Source organism: Nyctereutes procyonoides, unplaced genomic scaffold, assembly GCF_905146905.1.
Source record: "Nyctereutes procyonoides isolate TBG_1078 unplaced genomic scaffold, NYPRO_anot_genome, whole genome shotgun sequence".
Lineage (NCBI taxonomy): Eukaryota > Metazoa > Chordata > Mammalia > Carnivora > Canidae > Nyctereutes > Nyctereutes procyonoides.
In genome coordinates, this window is record NW_026575122.1 from 15752697 (window position 1) to 15775293 (window position 22597).

The window sequence follows — 22597 nt, forward strand, 5'->3', positions numbered from 1 at the left end:
GTTATTTTAAGTATGAATATAAGCATTTATGTGATTCTAGAGTAAGGAGCATAGATTCAATAAAAGAAATACAAAGTACTATGGGGATTAAAAGAACAGAGAGAAAGGGAAATTATATTTATCCAGTTGATGGGAATAAGGAAAAAACTAGGAAGGAGTTCATGTCCATATAAGGATGGCTATTACTTTAGTAGAGCTGGTGTTTGAGAGGTAAAAAGTCATGCCTTGTAAAACTGAAGGCATACAGAAACATACAAAGATGGGAAAATGTGAGATATAGTGGGAGAATAACTAATGGTATAGTTTACACCTGTGTGTATATGCATGTGCACACACAGAGTATAAACTCATAAAGGTATAATGAGAAAGACAACTAAAAAGGTAGTACGGAGATACATTGTGGAAGATTTTCTGTCAGTTTGAAGAGTTAGCAGCCAAATCATAGGGAAACTTCTAAAAGTATTTGAGCAAGTAAGTATTATTAGAATTCTATGGAAAGTTAACTTGGAGGCAGAATGAAGGATAAACTGGAGTGGAGAGAGACAGGCAGAGAGCACAGTTAGGAAGTAATTATATATATAAAAATAATGAGAGCTTACATTAGAGAGGTGACAGTGGGAATTTAAAGATTAAATGATGTAAGATTTATAAGGTACAAACCATTTGACATCGGACTGACTGAATGTAGCAGCTAAATGAGAAAAGAAGTGTCAGAAAAGGCTTCCAGGCTTCTGGCCTGAATCATTAGGAAAATGGTGGTGCTATTAACAGAAAGGAAGTCCAAAAAAATGGCCTAGGAAAAGATAATTTTACCATGTAGATGGACATCCAAGTTAAGATATCAAAAAGAATTTTTAGAAGTATAGGTCAAAAAATGTATTTGGAATTTGGAGATAGGACATTGGATTTCATTTGCATAGATAAGAAATCACCAAGAATGAATTGAGATGACCAAACCGGATAATACAGAGAGCAGTGAGACAAGACCTGGTGAATGTTCTTATGCAGGACAAGAAGAAAAACGGAGTCAGTAAAGGAGAGAAGAGAAGGAGTGTTCCCAGAGGTTTTAGACTTAGAAGGAGAAAAACTGGGGTGCAGCAAATGTCTTGATAGGCAAGAGGAAAGATGTTATAGAGAAGTACAGGAAAAAAAAAAAGAGAAGTACAGGATAATTTAGAATGAATATGGTCTGTGCCTTTAGCTTGGGCATTTGGAAACTTGTTGGTTACTTTCTAGGGGTTCATTTTAAAAGCAAACAAAAAAGATTAATTGTGAGAACTGAATGGTTGGAGATGAAGTGTGAACATTAGATGTTTATTATAGTTTTCTTGTGTAATAGTAAAGACAGAATGGGTGAAGGCAGAGGTGAGAAACCGTGAAGGAGGGACAGAGAGGAGAAGTAACAATGCAAATTAAGAGTGAGACAGGCTCAAGAGCTCAGGTGAAGGAATTCCAGCTCACAAGGTATAAAGGCACCATTAAAGAAGAGAGGAAGAGAGGGACTATTAGGAAAACTAGAAGTTAAGGAATCACATCAAAAGGTCTAAATTTTACTGGTTAAGGAGGTATTCAACTCACAGCCAGTTGAGGGAACGGAAAGAGAAAGCTTGAACAATTATGTTGAACTAAGAAGAGATTATTTAAGTAGTGACTGAAAGGACTTTCAAGCAGTAATGAGAAACAAAAGATATATAACACATTTAATGGACATAGTATGTGATAATTAACACACAGTTTGCACAGTAATAATTAGGGAGCAATATTTATGAAAAAGTCTACTCTCAAATAGCTTTTTTTGTACTTAACGTGTCTTTTAAGTATCCTCCAAATATTCTTTTTAAAGAATAGAAAACAGTAATTTATTTTGGATAGTTAACTTGGAGGCAGATACATACACTAGAAGGGGTTGTGTCTCACATTATTTAAGATTTCTTTTACACTATTATCTGTGATACACATAGGATCTCATGATACCATGACATATTTCCCAAAGGACAGTCAGTAGACCTTCAATAACTAGATATAGAGTTTAACTTGACAAAGGTCTATTTACAAGGAGCTGTACCTATGATAAATTTGTCTTCTTTTGTACCTATGATAAATTTGGTCAGTTAAGTAGAAGGGGCAAAATGACAATTGTACTAACATGTTTACTAACATCCCAATCAGAAGGAAAGAAATGGGTGGAGGGAATCAAGATAGAGTGGTTTTTGCTGCTAAGTTTGGTTACTTTTTTCTGGGAGAAATTAAAATTGAGAGAAATGTGTAGTGACATAATGGCCTCTGAATTAAAAATTGTCCTTGTAAAAAAATTGTCCTTGTTACTCATATTTTGTTAAGACTATTTCCAGGTCAATCAAGGAAGCACTATGTTACTTTAATAGTCCTCAAGATGGATAGAATGAAATAAAATTAAAAACATCAAATCATAAGGAAGGCTCAGATACCAAAGATCCATTTGAAGAACAACTATAATATTCAGCTGTGTACTGATATGACACCAATATATGTTTGAGAAAAAGATGATAAATGCCCAATATAAAATAAAGGAATTCAAACAATATTAATATACTTGTCCCCCTTATTTTTTAGCCATAAAAGTCTGTTCACATTAAATCTAACTAAAAATAGGGACACCTGAGTGGCTCAGTGGTTGAGCATCTGCCTTTGGCTCAGGGTGTGATCCCAGGTCTGGGGATCGAGTCCCACTTCAGGCTCTCTGCAAGGAGCCTGCTTCTCTCTCTGTCTATGTCTCTGCCTCACGCTCTCTCATGAATAAATAAATCTTTAAAAAAAATAAATCTAACTAAAAATAGATTATAGAATAGTAAATAGTAGAGCTGGGATTCAAATGCTAGTGTTTTGACTTTGGAAACAGTGATTTCATCCACTATGCTGCCTCCCTAAAGTGATATCCAGAAGACTGGTGTGTGTGTGTGTGTGTGTGTGTGTGTGTGTGTGTGTGTGTGTGTAAAAATATGAGGGCTATCTCATCCTTTGTTTTATTCATATTTTTAATAGACCTAAATGCGTCACTGAATGTCATTAGTTTAAAAAGTGTGGAAGAGTACATGGCAGCATTTAGGAGTGGGGGAAAGCCAGCATCGGTGAGGCTTTGCATTATATTCAGAGGACTATGGAATTTGAAAGCTATCACAGAAATTTTAGAGTTATTTAGTACAACTCCCTCATTTTACAGATGACTAATAAATGTCCAGAGAAGTTAATTCACTTAGGTTTGATTGGTTATTTGGTTGATTGGTTGGTTAATGGCAGAGAAAGGATTGTTGTTTGGAAAAGCTTTGTTAGAATTGAAATTTTTTTAAAGTATTAATAAAGAATATTGTGTTTGCTTCAGGCTTTCAAATACGAAAAAAGCCAGGTATATTTTATAAAAACATAAACTTTAGGCCAGAGTATCTGGATTTGAATATGATTTGAACATTCTTAGTTACATAGCTTGGGGCAAGTTTTCAACTTTTTGTGTCAACATTTTTTTTTATTTTTTTTTATTTTTATTTATTTTTATGAGAGAGAGAGAGAGAGAGAGAGAGAGAGAGAGAGAGAGGCAGAGACACAGGCAGAGGGAGAAGCAGGCTCCATGTACCGGGAGCCCGACGTGGGACTCAATCCCGGGTCTCCAGGATCGCGCCCTGGGCCAAAGGCAGGCGCCAAACCGCTGCGCCACCAGGGATCCCTGTGCCTCCATTTTTATCCATAAAATGGGGATGGTAATTTTATAGGTTTATTATAGGTTTGATTCAAATAACATATGTATAGCACTGAGAACAATGTTTGGCACTCATAAAGTTAAGTTCTTATTATTTTTAGTAAATGATATTCCTGAGTCTGTTTATCATTTCATTTTATTATTCTAAATAGAGAACTTTTTGTTTTCTCTCTCTCAGGACGGAGTTACAATGACTTAAATCAGTATCCAGTGTTTCCCTGGGTCATCACTAATTATGAATCAGAAGAACTGGATCTTACCTTGCCAAGCAACTTCAGAGATTTGTCTAAGGTAATTTTTCAGGAATCATCTGAAATACAGCTGTCTTACATATAACAATAAATTTGATTATCTTTAATTTTCACACTACTTTCTAAAAATCTTTTTAATATAAGTTTGGGCAGCCCGGTGACTCAGCGGTTTAGTGCCGCCTTCAACCTAGGGCATGATCCTGGAGTCCCAGGATTGAGTCCCATGTCGGGCTCCCTGCATGGAGCCTGCTTCTCCCTCTGCCGTGTCTCTGCTCCTGTGTCTCTCATGAATAAATAAAATCTTTAAAATATATATATATAACCATAAGTTTAATATATTTATCTCTTAAAATGTATTTTCACTTTCTCAAAGTGAGATTTAAAATTTAAATTGAAAAATTTTTAAAAAGGCATGATAAAGTTGGTTAACAGTTAAAAGTATTTACAGTTGTATTCTTTTTCCCATATACATTTAGGAAGATATTATTTTAAAATATTCTTTAAAGGGTATTAGTAATTGATAAAGCATATGACTAAATCATGAACACTTCTCACCAGCACTTTCATAGAAAGACAAGTACCTATACACTACTCCATGTGTCCTCCCTGGTTTCTTTGGTACCTTTTACCCTTGTCCAATCCATCCCTCACTACCACAAAAATGAATCATTTTTAAATCTAATTTTGAATTATATAAATCTGGTGCTTAAACCTTTTTTGACTTACAATTATTCTGAATGCAGAATTATTCTTTCCCAGTTCAGAGTTTTGCTTCCCTGCTTTTAATGTCCATCTCCTTCTTTGTAAATGGCTGACTCTAGTCCTATAGGTTACCTCCTCATAGAGACCATTACTGTTTAACTTCCCTGATATCCTGCTCTATGTTTCTTTCATAGCACCTAAAATTATCTGCATTTTATATATCCTTCTACTTTTTGGTTTTGGTTCTTCTTGTCTCCCCCCATTAAACTCCATATGAGAGTGTTCACCATTATTTCTCCCATGCTTAGTACAGAGCCTGCCATTCACTAAATGTGCTAAATAATAAAATGTATATAAGACATTTACCCTAACTTCTAAAATACTAATATTAACTTTAATTGTTTAAATGTAAAACATAAATAAGCAAAAATTACTCTTTATTTACCAAATATCAATAAGGAATGATGACATTTTATATTTATATACATACACACACACACACACACACACACACACTCTCTCTCTCTCTCTGTTTTTTTAACTTTCTAAGTATTTTCCCATACCTGAAGTTCAAGAACTTTCCTTATCTGTCCTTATCAATAAATTGAATATCCTGAATCATCATTGTGATATAAAATAGTTATATTTCTTATTAGCTTTTTATCATGGAGAATTTCAAGCAAATACAAAAGTAGACAAATTAGCATAATAAATTTACATCAATCAGTTATCCTGCTTCAATAATTATCAACTCATGGTTACTCTTATTTTTATATTCATTTTCTTTCTGCCTTCTCATATTACTCTGAGGCAAATCCTAGACACTATATCATTCTATTTATAAATATTTCAATATGTACTTCTTTTTGAACTATGGTTCCTTCTTAAAGCATAACTATAATACTATTTTCAAACCTAAAATATTAACAGTAATTTCTTGATATCATCAAAAGCATAATAAGTGTCAGATTTCCTATTGAATTACAATTTGATAATTTTTTTTAGTGTGTTTATTCAAATCAGCATCCAAGTAGGGACCACACAATGCAATTGATACTAAATAAGTCTTAAGTCTCTATTCTGTAAGTTTCTTTTTTGTCTTTTCTTTCTTTCTGATTTATTAGTTGAAGAAATGTATTCTTTGCCTTACATCTTTTCTCAGTGTGGATTTTGCTTATTGTGTCCCTGTGGAATAGTCTAACAGGTTTCTTCATCTTCTCTATTTCTTATAAATTGGTAGTTGGTTCCAAAGGTTGATAGAAATCAGATTGGATATTTGTGGCAAGACTGCTTCATAGGAAGTTTTTGCATTCTTCTGTCAGAAAGCATGTAATATCTTCTTTACATCTCTTTTGTGACATATTTGCCATTGATATTTAATTCCTGAATTCACTAGTTCTATAATCATTGCACAGTCATGATTTACATTCTCTCACTTAATTTCTCTTATTATTAAGAATCATTCTAGGGACGCTTGGGTGGCTCAGTGGTTGAGAGTCTGCCTTTGGCTCAGGGTGTGATCCCGATGTCCTGGGATTGAGTCCCCCATGGGGTCCCCACAGGGGGCCTGCTTCTCTCTCTGCCCATGTCTCTGTCTCTCTCTCCCTGTGTCTCATGAATAAATAAAATCTTTTAAAAAAAATCATTCTATAACAGGTTACTTCCCTTCATCTGCTACTAGGTTATTCAGTGGTACATTGCATTGGGAAGGCAAAAAAAGTGGCCCTGGGGTGGTTCAATCAGTTAAGAATCTGACTCTTGGTTTACGTTCAGGTCATGATCTCAGGATGGTGTGATCCAGCCCCTTGGGCTCCGTGCTCAGTCCTGAATGTGCTTGAAATTCTCTCTCTCTCTCTCTCTCTCTCTCTCTCTCTGCCTCTCTCCCTGCTTGCACACATGGTCTCTTTCTCTAAAATAGATAAATAAATCTTTAAAAAAAAAAAAAAAGGAAAGGCAGGATAAAAGTTTGATTTTTTTCTCTTTTTATAGTATTTTTCAAAACAGTGAACTGGTTCCTTACACCCTCCAATGGTTCCTAACTTTCTAAAAAGCATCTTTGTGAACTCACAGCCTTAAATATATATGATGTTTCAATTCATTGCAGTTATTATTTTCATTGATGTTCATTCAGTTCCTACTTTTGACCACAGGGAGCTTTTAGAGTCATTTTGATACAATCTTAATAGTCTTTGTTAACAACCATGTTCTCTGGTCTGACAGAGTGCCTTGGTCTTAACCCTTATATTTTCTGGCCCAGTTCTAGAATCATCTGTTTCTTCTGCTTCTCTAAGATCACCTTGAGAACATGCCCCTAACAGGGCCAGGTTAACCTGCTAGAATGATGCGACTAGCACATGGAGAATGGCTAGATTGTCCTATCAGCAGCCACCTTAAACAAGCCAGCACTCAGCTGACCACAGACACATGACTGCGTGTAACCAAGAGCAGCTAAATCTGGCCCAGAATACAAGAATTTCCCAGGTGCCTCATTGACTATGAGGAATAATAGATGGATAAATTGTTGTTTTGTGGGGTTTTTGTTCTGTTTACAGAAAGGAAAGCCTTACTTACATTTAGGTATTGTATTTGTTCTAAGACCCTGTAATATTTCACTGGAATCTGTAGACTTCTCTAATCTAATAATGAAGGACTATGTATTAGCTCAATTTGTATAGTGAGTCGTACAGTAGGTCAGTAATAAAAACTTGCCAACTCTTTAATTCTCAGGCTGTTTTATCCTACTGTCTTTCCATTATTTTATGTACATAAATGTAAAAATCTCATTTCACTAGTTTGTTAAAATGTAAAATTTGCTTTATGGAATAAATTACATTGGAATAAATAAGCTTTCTAGAGTTCTAGAAGAATTTTCTTTTAAAAAAATTGTTTAAACTGGGTCCTTCAGTTTGGATTTCTATTTAAGCATAGAGCTTAAGATTTCTTTTGTTCTTTAGAGGATTTTTTTGGTAAGCTTTTCAAGATCCAGTGGGTAGTAAGATGGATTGTGAATAGGGTGCGTGTTTCTGTCTTGATAGAACAGCTACTAGTGATGATAAGTGGGAGGCTATTTGGATATTTCTGCTGAGGCTGTATTTCTGTTTTCTGCCATTATTGTACCTTAATAAGAGCTCCTGTAACCCTGTTTCCTTCTCCTACCACTGTTCTTTGCCAACTGCCTCTATTCTCTGTCTGTTCTCTTGGTTCTCTATCCCACTAAAAATCTTATATGACTAGAGGAAAGCCTCCAAAGCAGTTTACTTATTTTATTTAATGTAGGCTATATGGTTTTTTCATTATGAGACTTCATTAAAGTAATATCAGCAAAGTCCCACAATGGATTATTTGCTAGCCAAATAGAATCTCATACTAAAATTGAATTTTATTTATGTGTTAACAGCTATTTCTAAGAAACTTGCCAAATACTTTTGTTGGGTGGCTAAAATACTGTTTTAATTAATGCCTTTGTAATTTATATTCTGTATATGACAAATAAGGCTGTCTTTATGCCCAACTAGATGACCAATAGTAATTTTGCTCTTTTTATTTTGTTAGATTTATAAAACTAGTAGGAGGGCCTTAAACCTAAAAAAATTGCTTCCATTGGTCTATCCAATATGTCCATATCTAGTATATAAGGCATATAAATATAATTTTGATGATTTAGTGCCTTTAATTGTAGTAGTGGCATCCATTTTTATATTTTGCAAGATTTTGTGAAAGATTTGTACATTGGGCTGAGAAAATAATATTAATGAAGAATGCTTTCAACAAGAACTAAAGGACACACAATTGAATTGTGAATAGTAGTACAATTAACCAAACCAGGCTGAGAAGAAGTGGGAAGCTCTAACACTCAGCCACATATCTTATAATTTATAAAGCAGCAGTAGTTCAAATGCTGTAAAAGTCATTCAAGTTCAAGAAAGTGGAATTCTAGTACTAATTGTTTTCATTAAATATTGATGGAAATAAGTGAATTTGGGATTAACTACATTATTTTAAGTGAAATAAACATGTTAGATTTTTGAAAATTGTGCTTTGCATCTATAAAGTAGTAGTAATTATTTACTTTATAAAATATCTCATTCCTTTTGGCATTAAAATTTTCCATAATGTTTACAAAAGTGTGATTCAATTTTTAGGTATCTGTTTATACACATATTTCAATGGCACATCTCATACATGCGTTATATCTATATGAATAATGATTATAAAATAATTATATTACAGTTTTTCCATAGTATACATTTAGCAAACATTGCTATTTGTTTAAATTTGTGAAATTATAGAAAACATTCTGTGCAAAGCTTAATTTAAAACTTAAACAGATCTCCCCATTCTTTATTAGATTATATACCCCAACTGGCTTTTAAATGTATTGAATTATTTATGCATATTTATGTCCATTTAATTTTCTCAATGCTGTTTTTCAAGAGAGTTTTAGCAGCTTTGATGCTAAGCTACAATTTTACTTGGTAATTTCTTCCATGTTGCGCAGGGAATTTTCTTTCTGCAGCTGAATTAATATAATTAACACCCTTTTTCGTGTATTATTTTTCTGATCATTCTTTGTGAAAAGGGTTCGATGGAAGATGTAAAAATTGTCTTCTTGAAGGTATAAACTTGTATTTTATGAATAATATCTCCTTATAATAATTTCAAATTAGTATTATCAGTCTGTCAGTCTGTTGAGAAGATCAAATATAGTCTATATAGAAGATCAAATAGTCTGAAATTCTGATGAAAATTAATTTGTTTATATACACATCTTGAGAAAGTCCTCATTTTACATAATGGTTTAATTTATTCTTTCAAAGCTGAAAAAAGGAATGAATTTTTGAGTTTTTTTCCTTCACTTCCTCATGTGTTTCATCATTGTTCTACAATTCTGACTTATGAGAAGACAAATCTAACCATTCATGGATTTGGAGTGACATTAATCTATATTTTAATTATAATTAGGACAGGGATGTATTTCCAAAATGTCATATGATAAGAAAAAATTATGATGGCAGAATGTTTCAGTACCAGGGCTTTCTTTGTATATTAGGAAGATTTTCTTTGCCACTTTGATTTTTTTTTTCCCCCTTAGTAGGAAATTGATTGTGTAAACCAGTTTTCTAAGAGAGGAAAACCCAGATAACCTGAGGCAATTATTTCTCTCTTAATTGACCAATTTAATTATTTTGGATTATTTGATATGTATATGTATCACAATCTGAATACCTATTCTAAAAATTCAATTTGTTCTTACATTGAAATGAAGCTGATAACTATTAGCTTCCAAATGAAAACTTCGCTATAGATTTCAGAAGGTAGGAATATGCCACTTTATTATTGCTAACTAAATTTATTGAGTACTTACTTTTTGTCAGGCCCTCATCTAAGTGTATTACATGTGTTAACTTTTTTTAACCCTCACAAGCCCTCATAGGATGGGCAACATTATGTACTGTGTTTTACAGAGACAGAAACTGAGGCACTATGAAGTTAAGCAGGTTGTATAAGGTCACATAGGTAGTGGCTAGCATCAGAATTTAAAAATTAAGCCCATGTTTTTCAAACTTCAGTTTACAACTAATATTTTAAAAAATGAATAGAAAATTTTAAAAAGTAGTGAATATAGAACAAAAACCCAAAAACCAAATAAACAAAAAACAGAATCAGACCTATAAATGTAGAGAACAAACTCATAGGCTGCCAGAGGGGAAGGAGGTAAGGGTTGGGCAGAATGGGTGCAGGAGAGTAGGAGGTACAAACTCCCAGTTATGGATTGAATAAATCAAGGGGATAAATGGCACAGCATAAGGTATTTAGTCAGTGATACTGTAATAGCATAATAGCAAGTATTGGAACAGATGGTACCTATACTTGTGGCCAACTAGCATAATGTATAAACTTGTCAAATCACTACATTGTATACCTGAAATTAAAGTAATATTGTGTGTCAACTACACTGAAAATACATAGGTATCATAGAGAAAAAATGAAAAGAATGACATGGTATAACATAAAGAAAATATCAATGTACATTATATATGAATCTTTGACCTAAGCTGTGTATGTGTGGGTACGTACATGTGTGCACTGGGTAATGGTTTGGTTTTTGTGTGTTTTTTTGGGGGGTGGGGGTGGGGGTAATGGTTTAAAGTGACATATTTCTTACTAAAAGTTTGGGCCCAGAATGTTTGAGAAGTACTACAGTGTGCTACACTGCCTCTACTTTTGGCATCAATTTCTGAGTCTGTTTTAATGTTACTTTGTCAAGTTGCCTTTGACTTATTACGCTGAAATACATGGTAAAATGTAACCAGCATTCCATTGCTTTAAAAAAGAAAGCTTCTCCAAATTACTCGTCTTCATGTGTTTGTTCCAGGTTTTCTCTAAGCTTTTTTTGACTGTGCCTGTTTTATGAAAAACAATGTTTGGCTAAAACTGTTGAACCCATACATTGAATTTATATTTTCATTTGTTTATTGACTATTATTGCATGCCAGAGACTCTTAGTTTCTGGAAATTCAAAAGAACAAGGTAGTTACTATCCTACTAAAAAAAAACTGAAGATTGGGGTGAAAAAGTGGTAATGGCCAGGTTTAAGCAAGTGTTTTATTTTTTTAAATAATTAGAGCTCACACTCTTAAAATGAAGGAAAATACTAAAAGAGAGAGTTTGAGGTAGAGGGAAAAAGAAAAATCATCCATTTTTCAGCTTTATAGTGGAAGAACAAGGTAAACTGTTCTTTTGGTTCCAGTGCAGAAACAAGGGAAAGTAAACATTAGTGTTCAAAAATGAACCTGTACCACGATTGTCTGATTCTTCCTTGCAGTTTAAGAATCCAGGAAAAATTTACTGTGATCATATCTTCAAACTGAATTTTAAGTTTTGGTCCAAGCTCTAATAAATCATAGGGTTTGGTTTTTTTTCAACCTGTGTTAACAATGCTGTTCCATTCAAAACTCTTAAACTAGTAGCTTCCCGCCCTAGTCTAGGTCAAAATGTTTCTAAAGAGTAAACTTGCAGATAGCTTAAGAGAACTGAGTAACAAAACTCTCTTGAATTTGCTTATTTTCTGATGAGTTGCTGTTATTTGTCCTTAGTATTTATTGTTTCTTCTTTTCTCTCCTTGTTTTAAGGAAAAGTAGGTGATTTTCTCTCTCTCCTTCTCCCTCTCTCTCTCTCTCATTTATCTTTTACCATTTGCTTGTGTATTTTTATATGTGAGATATTTCTCCCTAACACACACATTTAATATACAGCATTTGTCTTGACCTGGAATTGACTACCGACATTTAACTGTTGTTGATCAGACAGCACTTCTTTATCTCTTTAAGTTTTAAGTGCTGTTTCTGACGAATGCCAGTCCTTTTAGTCCTGCTCTGCAACAGATATACCGGGAATCAATATACCATCTAGATGTCACAGAGGGAAAAGAACACTCCTTTGGCAGGGGCTGGTGGGGGGACATATTGTTTAAATATGATAGGTGTTATAACCTTGATTTTTTTTTTTTTTAGATTTACGAGGCTTCAGTCAAACCAAAGGAATTTAATTTTTTTTAAAAAACCTTACAATATTACAACAGTAAATAATGGATCTTAAAGTATTTAAGTAAAATGTAAATACAGAGCAAGAAATTAATAATTATCCCATGCTTGGATTTTTTTTTGGCTGATAAAATATATTTAAAATATTTTAATCTTGGCAGCAAATATGGATGTGCTGTTAATATGCCACATTGATGTTGAGGATTTTGATATGAATTATATCCCTTGCCTTAGGGAGTTTACAGTCTAATCAGCAAAAGAATGATATGGGGAAAGTTTAGGTTACATTTGTTAGATTGTAAAGGAAGCCCTAGTAGGTGCCTTCCTATGTAAACAAATATTTTACATATGCTACCTCCTTTAATCCCTCAACAATACTATAAGGAATGTGTTGCTATCTTTATTTTATAAATCAGGAAATTGAGATATAGTGAGGTTAAGGAAGTCTCCAAGGTCACACATTTTCCAAGTGTTAAGGCTGGGGTCTCAGTTCTGTCCCTGTCAGTGAACTGTTTCACTTTAAGGATAAGTAGAAAGAGTATTTTAGATTGAACACTTGGATTTCTGTCCACTTCTTTCCAAAATCCAACCACTCTTTCCTTTATCTTGGCAAAAGGGAAAAGGTATACTTTTTGGAGAAATTATACCAGAGAAGGTTCTTGTTTGAGAACACCAAAAACAGCAGAGGAGGGGTTGATGGGAAGGAATGGAAAACAGGAGGATGAACTGAAAACTTTAAGTACCGAATAGTGAAGACCCCTCAGAATCCTTGTGCTGTCATGCTATCAAAACCTTGGCAGCGAGGCTTACTCAAGCCCTACGCTGTAAGACAGAAGATTGTATTACTCTTTGGACATATTGACTGGCGCAAAAGGAAGGACCTAAAAAATGTTAACATTTAGTGATCCCACTTGGAGCCCACCTGATTTTCTTTCAGTGAAGTCTTGTCAGCTCACAGTGCTTCTTAGGCTTAATGTACTCCAGTCAGCTCTTTTTTGCCTTATTCTAAAGTAAGGGTACAGCCAAGCACTAGCAAACATTTAAAGACAGTCTCTAGTCTGAAAGATGACAAAGAATAACAAACAAGAAATAGAAGAAACAAAGACATTTTAGGAAACAGAAGAAGCCTTAAAAACAAAATCAGAATAAATATCCTCACAGAGGTAATAGAAAACTGTCACATTAATAGAAAAAGGGACATGATGCTACAGAGAGTAGAATGTTAGTGCAGATGGGTTTTTTTTTCTTTTCTTTTTAAAAAAGATTTATTTATTTATTCATGAGAGGCAGAGACGTAGGCAGAGGGAAAAGCAGGCTCCCTGCGGGGAGCCCAATGTGGGACTCAATCCCAAGACCCCGGGATCACAAACTGAGCCAAAGGCAGGCACTCAACCACTGAGCCACCCAGATGCCCCCATGCAAATGGTTTTTAAGAGACACATCAAAATGATACAGGAAAATAGTCTAGAAAGATAAAATTAGAGGACTAGAGTAGGAAATCTTTGGATTAAGATAACACATTATATCAGTCTGCTTCCATTTATTAGTAAGAGACCTTTCTCAATTACTTAATTGGTAATGGTGGGGGGCCTTATGTAGCAAACTGCTATTAATATATTTTTACATATAGTATTATGTAGTTGTATGATACTGAAGAAAAATTTTAATGGGTACACTGACCTTCTGAAACTTTATTATTTGTTCAGTGTGATGTATTTAGTTTAAAATAAGGTTGTGCAACTGTTTCCTCAACCTGTAAAATAAATTCAGCAAACTGTGAACATATATATGTGTATATGGAGGGATGGAAACAGGTTGTGGTAGATTTACAGTATTTTCTGAGGTTTTGTTTTTAAATCAGGAAAACAATCTGTTTTGTGTGACCTTTTTTTAAAACTTACCTTTGTTAAGTATTAACATTCCATATAACAGATTTGGTTTTCTACTAGGAGCTACCTTCTAGTAGAAGTTTTAAATGACTCTAACAGAGGTTAACCTTACACTTAATTTAAGCAGCCTTCAATGACATTGTTTTTTAACATTGGTCAGAATATGATAAACTGAAGTAACTGAAATGGATTGTGGTTAATATTACTGTCAGGGTGATGAATAATCCTGACATACACCAGCAACACACTGCCAGTCAGTAATCCTCAAAGTGAAGTATTTATTCTCTAGTCATCTGAAGTTACTGTGGTGTGGAGTGACCATTCATTATTATTTATAAATGAATTGTTTTATTTACACAGCATTGCCAGTTTTATCCCTTAATACTTCCTGTTTTCTTAGTTTAGTGCTGGGTGTACTCACTTGTGTAGGTTCAGAGTGGGGAACATTTACCTACCATGAATTTACATAAAGATTGTTTTCAAAACACCTAGAAATTGGGTTGTGTTTTTTAAAGTTTAGCAAATACTGGTTTATAGTAACAATAAGGCTTATAGTAAGTTATACTTCTGATTTCAGGGTGTGTGTGTGTGTGTGTGTGTGTGTGTGTGTGTGTTTATAGAGCTAAAATGTAGGAAGACATTTCGAAAACCTGCATATTTGTAGCTTTCTTTATATACTTATATTGTCAACTTCTCATTCTTATATTTCCCTCTGATACTCAAAACTTACTTTTATGTGAATATGTAGTATGTTTGGGGGGGTAGTTATTACTTTTTTTTTATTTCTGGTATAATTGACATACAACATTCTGTTTAAGGTGTACAAAATAGTGATTTGATATTTGTATATATTGCAAAATGATCTCCACAATAAGTCTAGTTAAACATCTGTACTGTGCATTTGGGTACAGTGGGTAAGGTAGTATCTTTTCTTATAGTCACATGTCCACATTCCTGTCCAATTCTTTATTCCAAAAGTTGACTTGAATTCAACATAAGCTTATGTTGAATAAGTTTATGTTTATTCAAATAACTATTAATTCATTGGTTAACTTTAATAGACATTATTCTGAGGACTGGCTAGGAACAAAAGTAAATGAAATAGTCTACTTTTTAAAGAGTTTTCTAACTGAATGTATGTTATATCTGAACCACTTATAGAGAATAATCAGAAACTTTATTTCTGTGTAACTTAATTTTGAAGTGTCCCACTTTTAGAAAAAAATTTTTAGTGTGAGTTCATAATTTATGATGTGAACCAAGTTTTTGGAAGTGGAAGAAGGAAAAATTCTAAAAATAAAAATCACTGGCTCAATGTAAAAAGTAGAATAGATCATTAGTTACGTTTTTTAATGTGAGGAAGAAAAGAAAATCAGTTGTTTTACTTAGAAATCTATCGTGTAGAGGCTCCTTGCTGGCTCAGTCAGAAGAACATGCAACTCTTAATCTTGGAGTTGGAAGTTTCAGCCTCCTGTGGTGTATAGAGAGATTACTTTACAAAAAGAAAAACATATCCCATAAAACTGTATTAACTTACTTTAAAATGTATTTTGATTAAGTTGATAAATTAGGGAAGTTCTAGGTCTAGTGTGGCAAATTATTTGAAAATGTGACTGGTACTTTCTGGTAAATAGACAAGATGATCAAAAGACATTAGTAGCATTCAGAACTGTTCACGTCATTTATAACCCTATTGTTTAATGCTCTTGATAAACTTGAGGTATCACCTTCTTTATTGTATCTTTGTAGGATTCTGTCCTGGGTTCTGATTTGTTCAGCAATTTCACTAATACTACAAATTGACCATCTAACTTGCTTTGCAGTAATTAAAATTAAAAAAAATTAAATGATTTAAATTTTAAAAATTTAAATGATTTTGGCATAATGAAATACATGATATATTTGAGTGAAATATAAAGAAATAATATGAAGTTTTACATTTAGTGTTAGAAATTTGTAGTACAAAAAAAACAGGAGGAAAAAATAAAGACTTTAAAAATATAAATGGCAGTAGTTTTGTTAATGGGAAGGAAGATCAAAATATGGCATTTGTTCCTGACCGAAAGCCTCTGGTCACCTAAGGAGTAACTGTTTATTGCAAGAAGCCTGTCCATTCACCATGTACAAGAGACTATCTTACTGTAAAAGTTGAAATCTTAGTTGACTATGTGCTTGTTATTAAGCAACAGTTATTTGGCTTTTCTAAAAATAAATTGAGTCAAACATAATTAGTGTTGTACTCTTATATTGTGGCTTCTGGTATGACCTATTTTTAATCTGTAATATATCATAGGTACAAGGTAAGGGTTGAGGTTCGCTTTTTACAAATAAGTCCAATTCTTTCAACACTATTAATTGAAAAGACTGTTCTCATGAAATGTCTTGGCACTTTTGATGGAAATAAGTTGACTCTATATGTTTAGGTCCATTTCTGAATTCTTTCTGCTCAATCAGTGTATCTTTTTTTATATCAATACCAGTCTTGGTTACTGTAGCTTTAATAGTGAGTCATAAAGCCAGGTCAGGCCCAAGTATATCCCTTTTTTCAAAATTGTTTTAGCTATTCTTATTTCTTTCTTTTTTATTTAAATTTTAGAATTGGTTTATCAATCCTGCTGAGATTTTGATTGAGATTACATTTAATTGGTAGATGATTTTTGCCAAAAATTATAACTTAATAATACTGAATCTTTCAATCCATGAATGTGATATATCTTCCATTTATTTAGGTTTGCTTTAGTCTCTCTCTAATGTTTTGCAGATTTTGGTATATAATTCTTTCACATATTCTGTTCATTTATCCTTAAAAATTTTCATGCTTTTTAATAGTTACAAAATTTTCAGTTTCAATTTTTTATTGCCTGTTTACAGAAATGCAAATGAATTTTGTACATTGATCTTGTGTCGTGCAACCTTGCTAGACTCAATTTTGCAACCTTGTAGACTTTTTGGACTTTCTGCATAAATAAATATAGCATCTCTGAATGAATACTTACTGGATTAGACAGTGCTGACTAGAAGTGTTGAGAATGCCTTGTCTTTGGTCTCAGGGGAAAAGTATTCAGTGTTTCACCATTTTGTATACTAGCCATAGGTTTTTCATAGATGCCCTTTATTAGGTTGAGGAAGTTCCCTTCTATTAGTTTGTTGAAAGTTTTGATTACCGTTGGATATTGAATTTTGTCAGTTACTTTTTCTGAACATAAATAATCATAGGTTTTTCTGTTTTAGTCAAAATGGTAAACTTTATATGGGTTAATTTTGGATTCATTACTGAGATAAACCACACTTGATCGTGAAATATAATCCTTTTGGATTTGATTTGTTAATATTAACTTAAGAATTTTTGCATCTGCGTTCATGAAGGATATTTGTCTATAATGTCCTTGTTTAGTTTTGCCATCGGGGTAATGCTGGCAGAATAAAATGAGTATTAAAATTATTCCTTCTTGTTCTGTTTCCTGGAAAAGATGGTGTAGAAATTACTTCATCCTTAAAATTGTAGTGGAATTCATTAGTGAATCCATTTGGGCCAGGAGTTTATTTCTGGGAAGGTTTTTTAAAGCTTCAAATTAAATTCATAGATACAGGTCTATTTATGTTACCTTTTTGTTCTTCAATGAGCTTTGGTAGTCTGACTCTTTCACAGAATTTGCTTATTTCCTCCTTTATTATTCATTTTCGTAATTTTCTTTTTTCTTTCTTTTTTTTTACAAGGTCCAATCAATATTTATATATTATATTTTCATTTTTATTTCATTCAAAATCTTTTCTAATTCTCCTTGTGACTTTCTCTTTGACCCATGGATTATTTAGAAGAGATGTTAAATTTACACAGGTTTGAGGATTTTTCAGACATCTTTCTCTGATTTTTAGTTTAATTCCATTATGATTGGAGAATATGCTTTATATAATTTTCAGTTTTTAAAATTAGTTATAATTTGGTTTATGGCTCAGAACATGATCTGTGTTAGTTAATGCTGTCTGTATGTGTCCTTGAAAGAAATACATATTTTGTTGTTAGGTAAAGTGTTCTATACATGTCCTTTACAACCAATTAGGTAAAATTGGTTGATAGCGTTGTTCATATGTTAGATATCTTTACTGATTTTCTACTTGTTCTGTTGATTACTGAGAGGGGAGTGTTGAAGTCTCCAACTACAATTTAGATTTGTCTTTATATTTTTTCATTTCTTTCATTTGTTTTATGTATTTGAATCATTTGTTTTTGGGTACCTGTTATTAGTTGAATTGTGTCTCCCAAAACGATATATTGAAGTCCTCACAAGTACTGAGGTACCTGTAGATGTGACCTTATTTGTAAAGAGGATCTTTACAGATGTATCAAGTTAAGATGAGGTTGTTAGGATGGGCCCAAATTCAGTATGACTGGTGTGCTTACAAGAAGACGGAAGCACCATGTTAAGACAGGCATCAAAGGAGTTAATACCATGTGGTGATGGAGACAGAGATTGGATTTATGTTGCCACAATCCAGGGACTACCTTGGGCTCCAGGAAACTCAAGAGGCAAGGAAGCATCTTCCCTCTTGAGGCTTCAAAGAATGTGATTCTGTCATCAACTTGATTTGGGACTTTTTAAACTCCAGAACTATGAGACAAAACATTTCTATTGTTTTAAACCACTCAGTTTGTGGTGCTTTATATCAGGAGCCCTAGGAAACTAATTTCAAATTGTTATGTTTTCTTGATAAATGGATCCTTTTGTCATTATGTAATGTCTCTCTTTATACCTGGTAATATCCCATGTTCTGAGGCCTTCTTTTTCTAATTTTCATATAGCCCTGACAGCATTATTTTATTACTTGCAGTATCTTTTTCTATTAATCTGCCTTAAAATTTACTTACTTTTTTCCTTAGCTGTGTCTATTCTGCATGTAAGGTCATCAAAAGAATTCTTCACTTCTGATTTTTGTTTGTTTCTAGCATTTATAATTGATTCTTTTTTATAGTTTCCTGCTCTGCTGAAATTTCTCACCTGTTCATGTAAGTTTTCCAGATTTTCCTCTAGATCTTTTAGTATGTGAATCATAGTTATTTTAAGTAACCTGTCCGATAGTTCCAACACCTGCATTATCTCTGAGACTGGTTCTTTTGATTGCTTTGTCTCTTCACAATTGGTCATATTTTTCTTAGTATTCAAAGCATCTCATAATTTTTGGTTGAATGCCAATAGAGACTGGAATGTGAATACTATTCTATGCCCAGAAGTGTGGGTGCCTTTTCTTACATCAGGCAACTTGTACGGGCAGTTCAGTCAGCTAGACAAGTCGGAGAGTTCAGTTGGGTTTCTCGTCATCATCGTTACTTTAAGTGCAACACAGACTTCACAGATGCCTTCAGTTCTTCCATTTGAATTTGTCTTTATCTGGGTTCTAGGGTGCTCGAGATTTTGTCTCAGTGCTTCTGCTCCACTCTCTGGCAGATCCTTTATGCCTGTGCCACTGAGGATTTCTCTCTACTCTCTTGCCTCTCCCCAGGAGTAGATTGCTGGTGCTCATTACTCAGTGCCAGCCTTATAATAGGGATAGGGCAACTCCTCCATTCTCCTGATCCAGCATCACTCTTAAGCAGACCCTGTGGGTCTTCCCAGCGTTTTGCCTGTACTCTGCTGAACACCCACACTCTACCTTGTGTCTGGTAGGTTGCAGGCATGAGAGGTTTTCTCATCCCTCTTCCAATAGAAGCAGATCTCTCCTTTGTGTCAGTGCAGAATCCTGGCTCAAAGAGACGTTTTTCCCTTGCCCTAACTGAAAGGGTTTTTGTTTTTACTCTACATCAGTACCAGCAGATATTTTCCTGGTCCTAGGGGCAATACAGACTTTCCTATCTCTCTTCCAGGCCCTAGTGATGAAAGTATTTGGTACTCCTCCCCCATCAGCCTAAGGTGTTTTGATTCACTTTAATAGAGCGATTAGGGAAATGGTTGATATTTTGTGCCTTCCTCCTTAATAGCAAGTCACACTCTATCCCTCAAAACTTTCTGATTGTCCAGGCCACCTTCTTTGTTTTTAGTGGCTCCCAATCCTTGCAAGTGTGCTAAGACACACCAGTTGTTCCAAAGGTGAGGGTCTCAGTCAGCAGTACATGCAGGCTGATTGGAAGCCAGAGTCTCAGGCAGCAGCTTTTAAGGTTTGCAAGTAGACTTCTTTCAGGGAAAGACTGGGAGCTGGACATTGAGCCCCGGGGGTGGGCGGGGGAGGGGATATTCTATTAAAGAACAATTTGTTTGCTACAGCCCTGTGGGACCTTGTGAACACAAGCCCCAATGGCCATGAGAACAGGGTGATCAAGGGATACATCTTCTAGGTAGCAGACACAAAAACAGAAATGCCAAACCTGTGTACAAGCTCCTTCCAGGGAGATATTGGTGATTTGGAGACAGCTACCGGGAGAATGCAGAGATGGTGTCTGCTGGCTTCTCTGGTCTCAGAGGAGGATTGCAGTTCCTAGATATATGTTATATTAGGATCCTGACTCTCAGGCTGCAGCCTTTAACATGTGCATATAGGCCTCTTTCAAGGGAAGACTGGAGATTGGCATTTCTATCTGCCGTCTCAGCGCTGAGCTCTGGGGAATAGTAAAGCTGAGTCCTCCTGAGCCTGGTAAGAACTGAGTTTTTGGTTTTGTATTTGCTATTGTCTTATGGTCTCATGGATGCAAGCCTCATTGGCTTTCAGAGCTAGGTGTTCTGGAGTGGGCAGGGGGGGGGGGCTTTCTCACAGGGTGCAATTTTAACTGGGGTGCTAGCTGATGGATCCAGAAGTCTTCTCTCCTTAGGGAGAGGCTGTGAGTTTTGAGTTCCTTCCCAATTGTACGTTACTGTGTTGGAGATGAGATTTATGGCAAGAGTGTCACAGCCTTTCCTACCTGTTACCATCTTGTTTGCCTGATGTGTAGCTCAGCTAGTTACAGGATTTCTTTCAGAAGGAATTGATCCACGTGTAACTGTAGATTCAGTTTTTCCATGAGAGGAAGTGAGTTCAGGAACCTCTTATGTCATCATCTTGGACTTGAACGCCTTCATGGTCTTAACTGTTTCTTTAAGTGGAGAGATGAATCTATCTGAAAATGAATAGGCTTTCTAATATCAGCATAGGGTCTCTTGGGTTTGTCATTTTCTAAGTACTTAAAATGTTTTTTCTTTGGCCTTGGATTATAAAATTGGGTTTTTATGGGGGGGGAGGGGTTCTTCCAGGCATTCAGTTTAACACTGGCATTGGATTATGAGATTCTTTTAATCAATTTCTGTGCCTTTCTCAAATTCAGATAAAAACCCATAGTAAAAATCACTTAATATGAGCTGTAGCTGAATAACATAGAACTGCAGAGGCTACTAAATCTACCAATGTGAGCATTTGAAATGATTTAGATTCTACATAGGCACAATAAGTAAAATGGACTGCTTTCTTTTTCCCAAGATATATTTGTTAAATTGAAATAGTATAGTGGGTATATGTTTAACACCACTTGCAAGAAAGTGTGTTTTCAAGGGATTAAAAACTGCTCTGGTACTTGAAAACAAAAGTGCTTATTTGTTAACTCTAAAAGCCACAGTAGTGTGCCAATGAAATTTTTTTCTTGACAATATTAAATAAAATGTAGAGTGTGTGAAGATAAGTGCCAAACCATTTCAGCCATATATAGCATATGACAAAATACCCTAAAAGCCAAGGTTGAGTAAAAATGCTGATCAGGCTGTTTGTTATACTTGTCATTTAGATAAAAGAGCTGCTACAACTGACACAAAATAGTTGCTGCACCCCCTAACAGTGGCAACATTGCTTAAATGACAGAGGCTATTCGTTTATTTTCTTCTCTCGGCGGTGGGGGAAGAAGGCAGGTGGTAGAGAAGCACAGAATAAAATTCAATGACTTCTTTAAAAAGCTTTAGCAGCATAGGAAATTAAAGGCTCTTATTGGGTTCATGGATGTGGATAAATAAATATAAAAGTTAAGAGAAAAGTAAAGCCATAAACTTTGGTGACAATATTTACCTTTTTTGTTCACTTCTTTTTAGGCTGTTTTTGCCAAGCATCTTTTAACATCCCCAAGCAAAATATCCTTTTTTTTTTTCATTTATGGAATCTTCTCCTAAAGTAATATCCACACACGTTAGAGAAGCAGGGATAAAAGGATCGTTTCAAAGGATGTTTAATCTATACCTCCCATGAAAGCATTCTAATGACCTTACAAATGTAGCACCAGCATTTTTATCAATCCACACAACCCAAATCATTCTAGGATTTGCTAGTCAATTCAGTTAGAGTTTGGTACTAAATTTTGCCCCTGCTGCTGGCTAGGTAACCAATCATTAATTGTCGTTTAACTTCTCTGACTCAATTTTTTTTTTTTTTGCCCAAGAGTTAGGAATGCTAATAGCTTTATATATTAAGAGGTTGTTGTGAATATGAGGTAATTTATGTAAAATTCTTAGAACCCTCAGTTATATCCGTTAAATA

At 34.4% G+C, this 22597-nt stretch overlaps 1 protein-coding gene across 7 annotated transcripts in view; it reads left to right on the forward strand.

Moving 5' to 3' along the window:
* The window catches only part of LRBA (LPS responsive beige-like anchor protein), a 732259-nt gene that overhangs the window by 549125 nt on the left and 160537 nt on the right, over positions 1 to 22597 (forward strand). For all 7 annotated transcript variants that reach the window (XM_055336397.1, XM_055336401.1, XM_055336402.1 and 4 more), the window contains exon 44: positions 3909 to 4021. In XM_055336397.1, the coding sequence (XP_055192372.1) occupies positions 3909 to 4021 (113 nt within the window). The remainder of the gene's footprint in view (positions 1 to 3908; positions 4022 to 22597) is intronic.